Source organism: Diadema antillarum, unplaced genomic scaffold (assembly GCF_040938485.1).
Source record: "Diadema antillarum isolate AM-2024a unplaced genomic scaffold, OU_Dant_1.0 seq00000604_RagTag, whole genome shotgun sequence".
In the NCBI taxonomy this organism is placed as follows: Eukaryota; Metazoa; Echinodermata; class Echinoidea; order Diadematoida; family Diadematidae; genus Diadema; species Diadema antillarum.
This window is the reverse complement of record NW_027271532.1, coordinates 1084110-1099711: the sequence shown is the minus strand read 5'-3', so window position 1 is coordinate 1099711 and position 15602 is coordinate 1084110. Positions and strand designations below refer to the sequence as shown.

The window sequence follows — 15602 nt, the reverse complement described above, 5'->3', positions numbered from 1 at the left end:
GTCAAAGTTCAAAGGTCAAGTTGAAATGTTAAAATTTCTTTTTTTTTCTCCATATCTCAGAAATGGTTCTGGGTATCTTCATGGAACTGAGTACATATGCATGTACTGACTTGGCAGTGATTATCTAGGGAATTTGGGGTCACAAGGTCAAAGGTCAAGGGTCAATGGTCAAGGTTAACCTCTCAAAATTTCACTTTTTCTCTCATATTTATGCAGTGCCTGCAGGATTTTTCTTGACACAAGGGTCATAAATGAAGTAAAAATCCTCAAATCCCCAAATACATGCTTTCTTAGAAAATATAACCATTCGTCCAATTAAACCTAGTTCAAGGAAACTGAACATTCAACACATTTGTGACAAACATGTCATTTTAATATTTTGCCAATTATGTTACTCTGTCATCACACATGGTCAAGACATACCTTTGCACTCTAGACCTATTAGGAGAATCATGCATTATGGCAGAGGCATTCCAGTTACCATAGTGACATTTCTAGTTTATATTTTATTATTAATGTGCTAATATATGTGTGAAATCAGGCATATTACTCTTAATCAAAAAATGAACTCCTGGAATCCCAATTTTTGGTTTAAGTATTTTTAGCATTCCTAATTATGTACTTGAAAAAAAAAATGATATCAAAATTAATTTCTGATTTACAAAGCATAAAATATTGATATCGCTCTCCAATTCAAGTATGACATTTGTTAGGTTAAAAAAAAAATGATGCAATGTCACCAGTAGCATGCACACTTTGAATCCAGTTTGGTTGTCTTAAGGTTCCCCAGCAATGCAAGGATTGACCATGATAAATGAGTTGGAGACGTACATATGTAGGTATGCAGGTAATGATACATAATTTTGAGGAAGCAATTTAGAGCATGTTGCTTATGCAGGAGTACTGACAAATACTGTGATAGCTTCTGAATTATCAGCATTTGTCGGCACCTATAGAGTTTTTTGATACTGATATGTTTAACTCTTTTCAGGTTTGATACTTGTTTCTGCTCCACACCTTGCTCGGTCCTTTCACCATCTTTTTCCACTGGACAGATTTGGGGAAGTTCGGCAGGATGGCCACCAGAGAGCAGAGTACCTGTAAGTACGGCGCTCAATCTCTACTCATATGATTGCATTACTGACGGCAGTTCTTGTGTTGTTTTTCATGTCTCGGAGGATGCCTGTCTTTTTAGCTCCCCGAACCAAAGGCCCAAGTGAGCTATTGCATTTGCAATTATTGTTCTTTGTCCGGTGTGCGTCGTATATAAACGTTTTACATTTTCATCTTCTTCTTGAAAACCCCAAGACTGATTTTCACCAAACTTGGCAGGTAGCATCCCTAGGGGGTTAGGATCTCAATTTGTTAAAATGGACACCATACCTCACCCAGGGGGCCCCCAGGGGGGCCCAACCCCCACCCCCCCCCCCCCCATAATTAAGGAATCTTCTTCTCTAGAACCAGAAGTGATAGAGCTAAGTTAATACTATTAGTAAGTACATTAGTGACCGTAGTTCCAACTTTATTCATGGCGGATCCAGGGATGCTCCCCTAGTGCCTTTGGGCGAGGAGGAGGGGGGAGGGGTGGGGAGGTCCAAAAGGGGGCCTGACTTGTACATTTTTATCTTCTTCTTGAAAATCTCATGATGGATTTTCACCAAACTTGGCAGGTAGCATCCTTAGGGGGCTAGGATCTCAATTTGTTAAAATTGGCACCATGCCCCACCCAGGGGGCCTCCAGGGGGACCCAAATCCCCTCCCCCCCCCCCAAAAAAAAAAAGGAATCTTCTTCTCTAGAACCAGAAGTGATAGAGCTAAGGTAATACTATGAGTTAGTACATTGATGACTATAGTTTCAAGTTTGTTCATGGCAGAATCAGGGGTGCCCCCTTGGGATCCAGGGGAGGGGGTGAGGACGGGTCCTAATGGGACCTAAACTATTTTTTTTTTCATGAATCAGTTTCTTTAAATCCATGATTAATTTTAAAGTTAAGTTCCAGATTTTGGTCAAGTTTGAACCCTCTGAACCAATGATGTGTATGTGAGTGTGTGCTTACAATGACCCTGAACAATAGACATGAATACTACAAATACCACCCTTTCAGAGCTCTGCTCACTAGGCTTCTGGACTCTTGCTCCAAGGCACATGAATGCTTTATTAATAATTCGTGATGGATTGCCCTGACCAATGCTAATCTGAATTTGTGGTAAGGGGTAAAATGCATGCATATGAAAAAAATAAGCACATGTTTTCCTGTGCTTGCATACACTTCATTTCAGGATGAATAGAGACTAGCTGTGATAGTGGAATTTCTCATGAATATGTAATAGAGCATTCCAATCCTGGCCATTGTTCGGGACCATTGTAAGGGTGTCCGAACCACACACTCCCTACACACCAATTGCCCCCTGTGCAAAATTGAAATTTTGAACAGAGAGTTGAAACAGAGCAAAATCTGAAACCTAACTTAGAAATAAGTCTTGAATTTAATGAAAGTGATTTATGCTATCATTTTTAATACTTCCAACAAAATAGTACATTATTCAGCTATTGCTCGTATCAATGTCAGTGTTATCTGATATATAGTTTTTGAACTATTAAGGATCAAAAGTGGGAAATGTTTATGTAACACCTAGTACATTTGCATATACTGCCTGACAGTTATTTTGTGGAAATTTATGGGCCATGGGGTCAAGAGTCAAAGGTCAGGTTAAAAATGCTAAAATTCTACTATGTAATGCTGAGATTACACATTTCATTTTTCTCCATATCTTGCAGATTACTGTATGCATAAACTGAATGAAGCTAGATATACATGTGTGTGTATATATGCAGTATATATATACACACATTGTATATACATGCATTATTGGACAATGACTCTCTGGGAAATGTTTTGGCCATGGGGTCAAAGGTCAAGTGAAAATGTTCAAATATCACAATTTTCCCCTCATTTTGCTCAATGTATTGTCATGAAAATGGTTGTTAGCAGTTAGCAATTATTTGAAGAATTGTGGACCACTGGGTCAAAACGCAAGGGTCAAATGTCAAGTGAAATGCTTAAGTCCTTGAGTGCATTCTCTCTTAAACAATTTAGCCATCAATCCAAATGAAACCTAGTTCAAGGAAAGTAAACAATGAACAGATTTGTGACAAACATGTCATTTCTATTTTTGGTCAATTATGTGAAACTTTCATCTCACATTGTCAAGATATACTCAAGACATATTGGGAGAAGCATGCATTATGGCAGAGGCATACCAGTTGCCATAGCAACATTTCTAGTTCTCATAAAGGCTTTGGTGCAAATGTTGGAGATAGTAACATTAAGAAAGCAGAGCTGCCAACCAGTACATTTTATCGTATGTCGTATGATTTTTGCAGGAGAATACGACAGTACAATATATCTCAATAAAATACAATTTTATTGATTCGGACTATGTGCGCTATGTGTGCTGTATTAAACATGTGCATAAAACAACGGGTGTGTTGATTGCATGCGCATGCATGTGCTAAGCCGAGCTTAGCCATGTTCGTGTCTAAAGATCAGAACGCACACACGCTCGACCGGTTCCTTTCATAAACTTACATGTACTATCTCTATGGGTACTGCGGCCTAACGAACCTGTTACTGTATCGTAAATAGAGCACATGCAATCACTGCATACACCGTGTATGGATAGTATGTTGCAACACATGATGTACGTCTCCGCGTGTTGCAACTGCACCGCATCATGTTATACACGGTATTGGAAATGGAGTCAGTAAGTTGGTGATAACCATAGTCGTTTGTCATTCAAAATTGGATACTTCTTTCTCTTTCTTTTTTCCTCATCATGGCTTCGAAATCAACATCAAGTGTGCACACACACACAAAAATTTAACCCTAATCCCACCGGGTTTTTTGAGGGACTTGAAACCAACGGGGGGGGGCCTCTCCCTTCAAATCTCGGTCGTGGATCGCGTGATCCTCACGAAAATTTGCACTCAGGTAGGGACTAAGACTGGAAAGTGAGATTTGTGAAATTTTAATTTATGTATTTTATATTAATTATGCAAAAATAATTTTTTTGGCCTATGAATAAAAAAGATAAAGCTCCAAGACTTCTTATTTTTAGTGAACATACGCAAAAAATTCGGCTTCATAATTATTTCTTATGTATCTTATTGTTTATTGAATTTCTTATGTATTTCTTTGTTTTTTCACTTTTTGTTTTTTTTTTAATCAAAAAATCATATCATTTTTTATCTTTTTAAAGCATAATCAGGCTAAAATAAATCATTATCAGCCATTGAAAGTAAAAATATTTATTTTTATATGAATTAATTGCAGAAACACAATTTGCATTGGATTTGTACACAAAATCATGTTTTTGAGCAATTTTTGGGTCAACGAATTTTTTTTAAAAGGGGCGTATCTTCAAAACGGTATGCCCAGGAGAGACAAATTTGGTCTCAAAAATTGCGCCATACTTGAAAGAAAAAAGTCATAAAATGTCGCAGCGAAAGCATCCTGCGTTGCGGAATAATCACGTGAAACGTTGAGGGGGGCCAAAATGCCCCCCCCCCCCCCCCCCGGTGGGAATAGGGTTAAGTCGGAATACTCGTTGAAGTGGTCATTTATTGAACCAAGCAAGAAGGACAACTGTAGTGCCCTATGTACTGTGTGCTCATGTGACTTCTCCATATCCCACGGCAATGCTTTGGACATTACACATCATTCATAAGTACCAAATTTGTATGAAAACATTTGGAAATGCAGCAACAGACTGATTTTTCAGTAATCAGAGCAGAGGCTTTGGTGGTGAACTTTTTAGTAGGACGTAATCTGTAGTTTTCATCAGCATACCATCTAACTAACCTCTAGGGCCCGAATTCACGAAGGTGGTACAAATGAAACCATGGTTTAAACCATGGACAAAAACCATGGAGCGCCAAGTGTCACACAGAATATTTCAGAATGAAATTGGTCATTTCGTCAACAAAATGACCATTTCATGGACAAAATGTTCATTTAGTTACAAAATGTTGTCATTTCGTTACAAAGTAATCATTTCATTGACGAAATGACTGATTTCGTAGTGAAATATTCCATGCGACACTTTGCACTCCATGGTTTTTAGCTCACCTGAGCCGAAGGCTCAAGTGAGCTATTGCGATCCCTCTGCGTCCGGCGTGCGTCATCCATGTGTGTCGTGCGTAAACTTTTCACATTTTCATCTTCTTCTTGAGAACCCCTTGACTGATTTTCACCAAACTTGGCAGGTAGCATCCCTAGGGGGATAGGATCTCAATTTGTTCAAGTGGGCACCATACCCCACCGGGGGGGGGGGGGGGGGGGGGGGGGGGGGCAGAGGGGCCCAAACCCCCCAAATTAAGGAATCTTAAAAAATCTTCTTCTCTAGAACCAGAAGTGATAGAGCAAAGTTAATACTTATGAGTTAGTACATTGATGACTGTAGTTTCAAGTTTGTTCATGGCGGAATCGCAGTGCCCCATTTGGGACTCAGGGGAGGGGAGTGGGGAGGGGTCCTAATTGGGCCCAAATTTTTATCTTTTTCTCGAAAATGTTATTATGAATTTTCACCAAACTTGGCAGGTAGCATCCCTAGGGGAAAGAATCTCATTCCCATCAAATGGGCACCATGCCCCACCTGGGGGCCCTAGGGGGCCTACATTTGGACCTAAATTGTAAACTTTCATCTTTTTCTTGAAAACCCCATCACAAATTTTCACCAAACTTGGCAGGTAGCATCCCTAGGGGAATAGAATCGCAATTCCATCAAATGGGCACCATGCCCCACCTGGGGGGCCCCAGGGTCCCACCCCCCCCCCCTTGTAAGGAATCTTTACAGATTCTTTCCAGAACCAGAAGTGATTGAGCTAAGTTAATACAATGAGGAGTCAGTATATTGATGACTGTTGTTTCGAGTTTGTTCATGGAAGAATCAGGGGTGTGCCCCCCCCCCCCCCCCCCCCCCTTGGGACCCAAGGAAGTGGGGTGGGATGGGGGGTTCACATGCAGGTCTAAATTTTCATCTTCTTGCTGAAAACAACATAATGGATTTTCGCCACACTTGGCAAGTAGCATTCCTACGGGGATAAGATCTCAAAGTGTTTGAATGGGCACCATGCTTTCCTTGGGGACCCCAGGGGGTCCAAACCTCCAAAATTAATGAATATTCAATAATATTTTTCTCTAGAATCAGAAGTGATAGGGCTTTAAGTCTTTTTTTTTCCACACTGCATAATCCAACATTCTGTGAAGTACAGTGTACTTGCAGGTATTTTACCAGTGTGATGGAATATTATGTAAATGGACACCATGCCCCCAGCTCTCAAAGCTACCCCCACCATAGGTTTCCAGTGTTCTCAGGTAAGAGTCTGCAAGAATGCATGGAAGGTGAACTTGCGATACTCAGGTCAGCGCAAGACCCACCCCTGGTCTCTTGTTGTCCATGGTTTAAACCATGGTTTCATTTGTACCACCTTTGTGAATTCGGGCCTTTGTGAGTCATGTTTACCGATAGCAAAATAGCACGGAATTTGCATCAAAACAGATTAAATCAATGGCAATAGCAAGGACACTTGGAAAAGAAGCTGAGGGTATGTATTAATTCCAACATCACTGTGAAATTGTACTATTGGCACTGTTTGATTATCACTGAATTAATGGGTTTTCATTCTTGTGTTAGCCACTCTGCAAAACAGCAAATATTAGGCCTATCAATTTAAAATTAAGTGGCTCCATCTATGCCTATTTGTGTTGGGACTTAATACCAAAATACTTTGAGTTTGAAATATCTTTGTATTAAATATGTTCTGGTGTTCTCATCAACATTTTTATGCACTGGATTTCTCTTTATGATACTGAAAGATGCATTGTAAGCTATCAAACTACAGTCCGATAGTGAAATTTGATATCTACATAAGTTACACCTAGGCAGTTTCTTTCCAAATGCAATTGCTGCATATCATTAATATTGACATAAACTAGGGGTAGGGCTTAAATTGACTTTTTAATCACTTCACTGCTACATGTACTATGAATGTTACTGTTAAGTGTATGGTTGAGAATGAGTAGTATGAAAAAGAATTCTCATTTAAAGAACGTATATGTTGCCCTACCGAATTGATTTTATTCATGCCCATGTCACGGTGGAGCCTATGCACTCTGAGGGCCAGTTTCTTGTGTTAGTGTCCCTGGCCTCGAAGGCTTGATGTCCTGATATTAAGTAATAAGTTACATTAAGCCAGAAATGTATTCAATTGTAAATTTCCACCTTTATAACATTAAAGAAATATTCAGTATTGAATGATTGTCTGTTAAATGGTAATTTTGTTATCTGGTGTATAGATTGCTATCTTGTGGGGGTTTTTTTATATTTTAACAGCTGAAATTGTTTGCAAGGTAAGGGATTCTTCCTTTACTCTATCAGTCAATGGGAGTTCTGACGGCATCACCAGAGAACAGTTATATCCAGTAATTGTACGGTTCTTTGGTGGGGATGCAAACAGGGTCATCAGTGCATTGCTAGAAATTGGTGTCACAAAAGAAACTTCAACTGAGAAGCACACCTCTGCTCTCCTTAATGAAATTTTGACAAAAAACAACAAACCATGGAAAAATGTGATCTCATTTTCAGCAGACAGTGCTGCCGTAATGATGGGCTGTCAAAATAGCATAGCCGCATTTGTCAAGAAGAAGAATCCCAACACATACATTTAGTCCATAGATACAAATGTCAATGCCATGTGCTGCACCTTGCAATGGAAAGGGGTGCAAAGGAATTGCTATTTGCCCCAGTTGAGTTGTTCATCCCATTATACTATTATCTTGAGAAATTGAGCAAGAGGAACAAAGAGTTTGCAAAGTTTCAAGATCTTTGCAGTGTGGAAAATCATATCCTTTTAACCCTAAAAAGGCCGGGGGGGTTGAATCAACCCCCCCCCCTTGACATTTTTCGCGACTTCTCCGCCGTGCGAAATTTTTTGACCGCGCCGTTCGCTGACTTTTTACTTTCAAGTCTCGCGCATCTTTTGACACCATTTTCGTGAAATTTGCGCATACCGTTACGACACTGCATGACTTTTTATACATGCCTGTCAGGCCAAAAATGGCTCAAAAACGTGATTTTGTGTATAAAGTCTATGCAAATGGAGTTTTCTCTTCTTATTCATAAAAATATGATTATTTTCACTTTCAAAGGCTGAAACAAATTGATTTTAGCATAATTATGCTTGAAATAGGTTCTGTCATAAATTTTGTGGAAAAAAAATAATGAAACAAAAGGTCGAAAAAACAAAGAAATACATAAGAAATTCATAAAACAATAAAATACATAAGAAATTGATTTCGAAAACAATTTTTTTTTTTCAAGTGCATTGTTAGGAATGCTACAAAGAATGTTTTCACCAAAAATTATGATTCTAGGAGCTTTAATTTCTGATTTAGAGCAAAATGTATGATTTTATGCATATATTAGCATAATTAATCATTATGACGAAAATTTCCATTTCTTTTTGTATAGCGTGGTAGAATACGCCACAGGCAACGCACGTGCCAAATTTCATGACGATTGCGCGATCGATGGCCGAGATCTCGGGGGGGGTTGAATCAACCCCTCCCCGGCCACAGAACACCCAAAAAAGCCCGGCCTGGTTAGGGTTAAGACATGTATGCACTCAATTGCTGTCATTGGAAAGAGCGCTACAACGTTGCTTAGAGCAATGGAAACCACTGTGTGCATACTTTGCCCATGAGTGCCAAGAATGTAAGGGGAGCAAAAGTAAAGTTGAAACAAATCAAATAAACACAAGTGCTTCCAAGAAAGTGAAGGCTTCAGTGTCGAAAGAGGAGAGCAGCAAAGTACCTCAAAGACTAATTTGCTGGGAGCAAGACGGGCATCAAAATTGTGCACAAAGCTACAAGAACATCTTGTGACATCTACTTCTGAAGTTGCATCATCTCTCTGCAGCAACTATTCTTACTGGTTCTCTAACGGCATACATGTGCCTGTAAAGGTACAGCATCTGTCTGCAGCAAATCTTCTCGTTCTCTACCGGCATCTCCCTTTAAAGTCGCAGCATCTGTCAGCAGCAAACCTTCTCATTTTCTATCGGCATCTACTTCTGAAGTTGCATCATCTCTCTGCAGCAACTCTTCTGGTTCTCTACTGGCATATATACCTGTAAGGGTGCAGCATCTGTCAGCAGCAAATCTTCAGGTTCTAAAAATGAAAAGAATGTCTCTGCATCATCTCAGTCTGCTGAAACTATACCAGGCTTAATGACTACAATAAGTTATATTGTTTATTCCTAGTTGGCGCCATAATCTTGAATTACAAGAAGAATCACCACAAATCCAAAACTTACATGATAAGTTACAAGAATTCTTGGAGAATCCTTGTGAGCTCTGTGAAACCATCAGTTATAACTAGTGCTACATCTGCTGAACAGTGCAACTATGAGGATGTTTGCAAACAGCGTAGTGATGATGACTTTGTCCTGGGAAAGGATGTCCATGTCTTTTGGAATATCTGTAAAGCACTTTACAGCAGGACAAAAGCAAGGATTCTTCACTTCTGTTAAGAAATATTATGTAGCAGTTTGTGACTAAGTAGTGTTGCAACATGCCAGAATTGCTAGTCCTGTTCATAGAATGGAGAGCAAAATTGCATCCTTACACTCTTTTTGTGGAGGAGTTTCATTACATGGAGGAGCATTTTGATGAGTTGGAGACTGAGTTTGCTCACTTTCAAATTGATCCTTCGGATGGAATTCAGCTGGACAAGAGAGCTGATGATGTATGGGCAAACATATCCTGTGTGAAAACTGCATCTGGACAGCCAAAGTATCATCTCTTGCCAAAGTTCATGATGGCAATTCTGTCAGTTGGGCATAGCAATGCCTCAGACGAAAGAACTTTACGCATTGTACGAAAAAATAGCACAGACCAAGTCTGAAGACAGAGCCCTTATGTGACATACTTACCCAAAAGATGTTGAGTGAGTCAAGAGGTACTCAGTGCTACAATGAGAAATTCAGTGATGCTGTTTTCTGCAAGTGTAAACAGGCAGCTGCAGCATCTCAGAAGTTGTAATGCAGGTAACTTACATGTACGTGAATGGTTAAGTAAGTGGTTATTTTAAGCAACATTTTTAACTTTGGTGTGCTCGTCTCTGTGCTGAAAACTTGCTACATGTAGTGACAAACATGTGACAAAAGTGTATGTCAAAAACAAAAATAGGATTTTTGTGTTGAGAATAGGATTTTTTAGAGAAAATAGGATTTTTTTTTCCAATTTGGTTGGCAGCTCTGACAAAGGGTTAATTTGTTTTCTTTTGTGACTGACATTGTTGGTGAATTGCACAGAAAGATGGCAATTAGATACTAATTGAAAACACAGTCAACCTTGCCTATGTCGACATAAGACTGAGCAATCATGTTGATGTACACAAAAGTCAATTTACGTGGAAGTGTTGACTTGGGCGTAATTAATTTCCCCTCTACAGAATGAGATTTGGGATGGATTGTGATGTTGATTGCTATCCAAATCTCATTCCTTTTGCCATTAAAACGTGCCTATTGTATCTTAGCAACGATCATATGTTAGTTCATGCATAAATCACACGCGGACTAGTGACAACAATGCACTAGTTGTGAAATTTAGAGAGATTTTGAGAGAGCGGGATTGGAAACCTGGGCCTGTTTGTAGAAACTTTATGTTTTTGAACTCAACATGAAAAAATAAGTGCAGATTCCCAAAATAATTTTCAACTTTGTGTTTAAATGTAAGTGCATCATTGAAAACACTCGATTGATTTTGTATGATTTTGTTGACATGATTTTAAGTGCCAACAGAGTTAGAATATGTGTATACATATTTCCTCTTCTAAGTCACCATAATTCTTTGCTCAAATTCCTATCGTTTTACTCTGAAGTTTAACTGTTCTCATGCTCCGATTCACAGCATTAGCACTCTGTATGGTGCGGTACTGTCTGGAAGTGAAAAAAAGGAAAGTTTGTTGATCTGAAAACGACATCTAATTTTTGGATTTACTAACCTTTGGAAAAATGAGACTCATTCCATTTTAGGACTAATGAAATGATGGACTGACATTTAAACCTCTGGCATAATGAACAGTTACATTTTTTTCCCCATTTTTCGTTAATATTTTGTGAAACTGCTCTGCAATTCAGTAGTTTGAAACCTGTCAATGTTGCAATGTCTTTCCCCTGCTACTAAAGTTCGGTAACAACGAAAGTTGTGTTTGATATTAGTGTACAAAATCAAACACAAGTCTTTTCAGCAACACACTTGCTTTGATTTTTTTAGTTCTGTTAAAGTGCAAAGTTTTCAGTTTCATATGAAATCAAACACAAGTTTTTTCTGCAACACTCGTGCATTTGAATAAAAAAAAAATGTGTGTGATTTGATGGACTTGCATTTGATATTTACAGTTGCATTTGAACGCAATAGAGTTCTACCTTTGTTCAATTTTCTAGTTTTGTATGAAACTAAATGCAAGTCTTTTTAAGCAGCGCACATGGTTAAAATGCAAAGTTGTGTGTGATTTTGTGGAATTGCATTTGATATTTGAGTTTCTAGAAACAGGCCCAGGTTTGACTTCCCTTAAGAATAATCAACCTCACAAATATTTGGATTATTGAAGGAGTCTATTCTATGTATGAATAACAAACATACATATACATGTAGGTATACAAATTTTGTGTTTTTAGAATAACTAATCTTCAGGCAAAACAATCAAATCTTATTTCATTGTCGGATGAACACAGCCTTAGAGTAATATAGTAATGGACATCATCCATAACAAACACATTATCCCTGCAAACTGTGTGAACAAACAATAAGCATGCAAAGAGGAATGATATGCTTGTCATTTGACAAAATTGTACACATTACTGACTGCCACTCCACAAAATATTTTTTTTTGACTTAGCTTAGAAGGCAAGTGTACAGTACAATGCATGTAATTTTATGTACGACAAAAAACGATAAAAAATAGTTCAAGAACAATTTCCCGCTGCACCCTTATTGAACTATATTATATGTAACATTAGCTCCCTGTTTGCACCATACATTATACTGGTATACAACCTGCACCATATGATAAACACACACACAAACAGAGAGAGGGTAGGAGAAAGACAAAGACAATGAACTTCCTTGGGTACTACATTGTAGTACTCGGGTGTACATGAGTGTACGCCCTTTATATTTGAGCGTACAAGAAAACGAATACAGAGTGTGAATGGTACTGTGCTGTACAGTAATGCAAATTAGCGAGTGGTGCTGCGAATCAGAGCGCGAAAACAATTCTTTTTTAGAGTATGATAACGAGAATTTGAGCAAAGAATTGTGTTGACTTGAAAGAGGTAATTCACACATATTTTGATACAGTTGGCACTGAAAATCATGTCATCATACACAAGTTGTCAACTTATACGAGGAAATTTTGAAAAAATGACAAAGGGAAAAATTCAGACTTTTTTGCCATGTTGACTTAAGCGAGTTGTCGACTTACGCGATGCTGACTTAAGCAAGGTTTACTGTACTTTGAAACCAGAAATTTTCTTTTGCATGAAACTTTCATCAATTTTACAAGAAGCAAAGACTCACAAAAGTAAAATACATGCAAATTTTTTTGTACACACAATGCATTAAATGCCAGTACAATGCTGTACACCATCATGGCCAGCAATTCACAAAATTTTGATGCCACAAAAAAAGATTGTGGGCTCCAATTCATGAAAGTTTCATGCTGCAAATATTTCTTATTTTATAGCAACTAAAATCCTTTGGAAATGTGCAAATGCTGTGAGAGAAGACTTTCTATAACTTTCTATAGCAATTATTAAATAATTGTTATGATGTCATACACTATTAAAAGTGCAGAGTGCAAGACTTAATACACTGTACATTCTCTCATGGCTGGTAAGTCAACATCATGATTTTGACTATTCTGGGCCCCATTTCATAAAAAGTTGATACAATAGCAACTCTTGCTGGAATGACAGTAGCCATGGTAATGACTGGAATCCAGCTTCCTGATTGGCTGCTGCTATGGGAAGTTGCCATTCAAGAAGAGTTGCTATTATAGCATCTTTTCTGAAATTTGGCCCTGGTCTGCTGAATTTTGTAGTAGTCCAGTAGAATTCCCAATTTGTTATTATAGCAGAGCAGTATTAATTTCATTTCATACTTGATGCATCTGCTGTTTAGTATAAAATAAATGCAAAGAAAAGTACAGTGTAAATACTATGAAATAGATTTTGACATAAATCAATAATAGATTTACTTCTCTACCTGACAGCTTTTGTCAAGGATGTCAAGCGCACATACAGGATCAAACAGTGAGTATATATTAATTTTGTTTGAATGTGAACTTTAAGATTGTGTAGAAATATATATATATATTACACACACACATACAGAGTGAGAAGTAGGAAGGAGCTGTAGGTGTAGCTATATTTCAGCAGTAATTTTTTCGGCCAAGCTTTCGGTGGGTTTGTATAGTGGACTTTCTTCAGGGCTGCATTAAAGGGATTGTATAGTTTTGGTTTAGACCTAACTTCAGGTTTCTAACATTTTTGGTGAGATAATGAGAAACCTCTTATGGAATATGAAAGATTAGGCCTATGTAGTTTCACGAGGAACTCAATGTTTATTTGATGAAAATTGGTTTTGAAATGGCTGAGATATCCAAAACAGAGCAATTCTAATAAAAGATGGGACCCACTTTTTATTACAGTGGTCTTGTTTTACTTTGTTTTTGGATGTTTCAGCCATTCCAAAACCGATTTTACTCAAATAAACTTTGAATTACTCTTAGAAAGGTATGCTCTGTACTATATCATAAGTGTTTTTGTGACATCTCACAAAAAGTTAAAAAGTGCAATTCTCATCTCTACCAATACTGTACCATCCCTTTAACAGACAGTTGAAATGACTCCTTACAGCAGCTCTTTGCTTAAAACAGTACTTGCGGGATGTAGGGCCACAGTGTGTGTAGAATACACTGTAAATCTTTAATATGAGTTGACTTTGAAGAAACATATATTATATAGTGTATAAGTATCACACAGTAATAATATGCTAAAAGGGTAATTCCAGTGCAGCTGAAAGTTATCTGAACAGAAGGAGTAAAATTTTCTCAGCACAATGATGAAAATTTGATCAAAATCGGATGAAAGCTCGGGAAGTTATGACACCTTGAAATCTCATTAATTTTTCTGGAAACAGTTCTTGGAACAGTCAATATGAAAATGCAAATAGTGTAGTGATGACTTCATCCCCTCTCAACTTGCCATACAGTTTCTATATAATTTGTTTTTGTAATTTTCAGTTTTTACACCCCATTTTCACATCCTGATAAATCTAGATGATAATCATTCTGAAGTTTTTCAACCAGGGATGGCATAATGTTTTGCACTTCAATTACAGAAACATTGAGTTTTCATCATTTTTTTTTTGTACATGAATAATGTAATGAACAATCATGATGTGATTACATGATCAGCTGACTCATTTGAATGTTCCTGTTATTAAATGTACAAAAACTGTTCTGCATGAATTAACAAAACTTTGCATTTCATTACTTTCCTAATATCTATGCGACTTTGATAAAATTTTCACTTTTACTTGCAAGATTTTACTCTTATCCGACTAACTTATAACTGGACCGAAATTCTGCTTTAACGTAAAACATATAACATACACAACCTATATTGGGAGCCGCATTGACATCAAAACCTTATTAACATAGTTATTCAAAACAGACTGATAGCTTACCAGTGCAATATCTTAATGATGTCAGGATAGTAATCAGCAAAGAAATGTGGGAAATACACAGTGTATGTAATTTGTATTGTTTACCTTCAGTTGATGTGGCTGCTGGGCCTGGGTGTTCGTGGGTGCTGGGTTGGGTACTAGTATGTTGTGATTTCATGATGGGCATGTGTGGTGCTGATATCTATTATACAGACTGTACATGAGATCAGTGAAGCAGAATTTTGTTTATTCATGTCTCTCTGGTCATTTGTTTTTTGGGTTCATGGGTCAACATTGATACCACAGGGTTGGAGAGCTCTGGGTTTAGCGATCCAGAACGATTCATGCCAGAGGATTTTGGGATGAGTGTATAGGGTTTTGTTTCTGTTTCGCCAATGTATTGTTTCTGAAATTTCCTGTATATACTGAACCTACCAAATTTTATGGAATTGACATTCACTTAGGTTCCATTTCAAAGACTCTTCAGTTACTATCCAGAGTGAGAAGCATCTAAAGCAACATAGACAAAAGAGTGTGGGCTGTATGATTAACCTGAAAAATCTGATCTTTAGAGTCCTTAAACTATGCCCACAGAAAATGAAAGATATCTGAAAGACCCAGTTTGTGGGTAGAGAGTTTTTCAGTTTCACCATGAAGTATGAATCCTTATGATTACTATTAGGATTGAAAGAGGATAAATGAGTGTAAAGTTGAGCAAAAGTATTTTCTTTTGATGAAAATTGAGTTCCAAACAAAACTTATATGGGGAAGAAGATTTGGAGATAGTGACAGAGTGTATTCCCACTT

General features: G+C 37.8%; 1 protein-coding gene across 2 annotated transcripts in view; it reads left to right on the top strand.

Moving 5' to 3' along the window:
* Window positions 1–15602, top strand: part of LOC139735871 (general transcription factor IIH subunit 2-like) — an 87542-nt gene that overhangs the window by 71156 nt on the left and 784 nt on the right. For both annotated transcript variants that reach the window (XM_071646618.1, XM_071646619.1), the window contains exons 14-15: window positions 992–1100; window positions 13339–13378. In XM_071646618.1, coding sequence (XP_071502719.1) covers window positions 992–1100; window positions 13339–13378 — 149 coding nt within the window. The remainder of the gene's footprint in view (window positions 1–991; window positions 1101–13338; window positions 13379–15602) is intronic.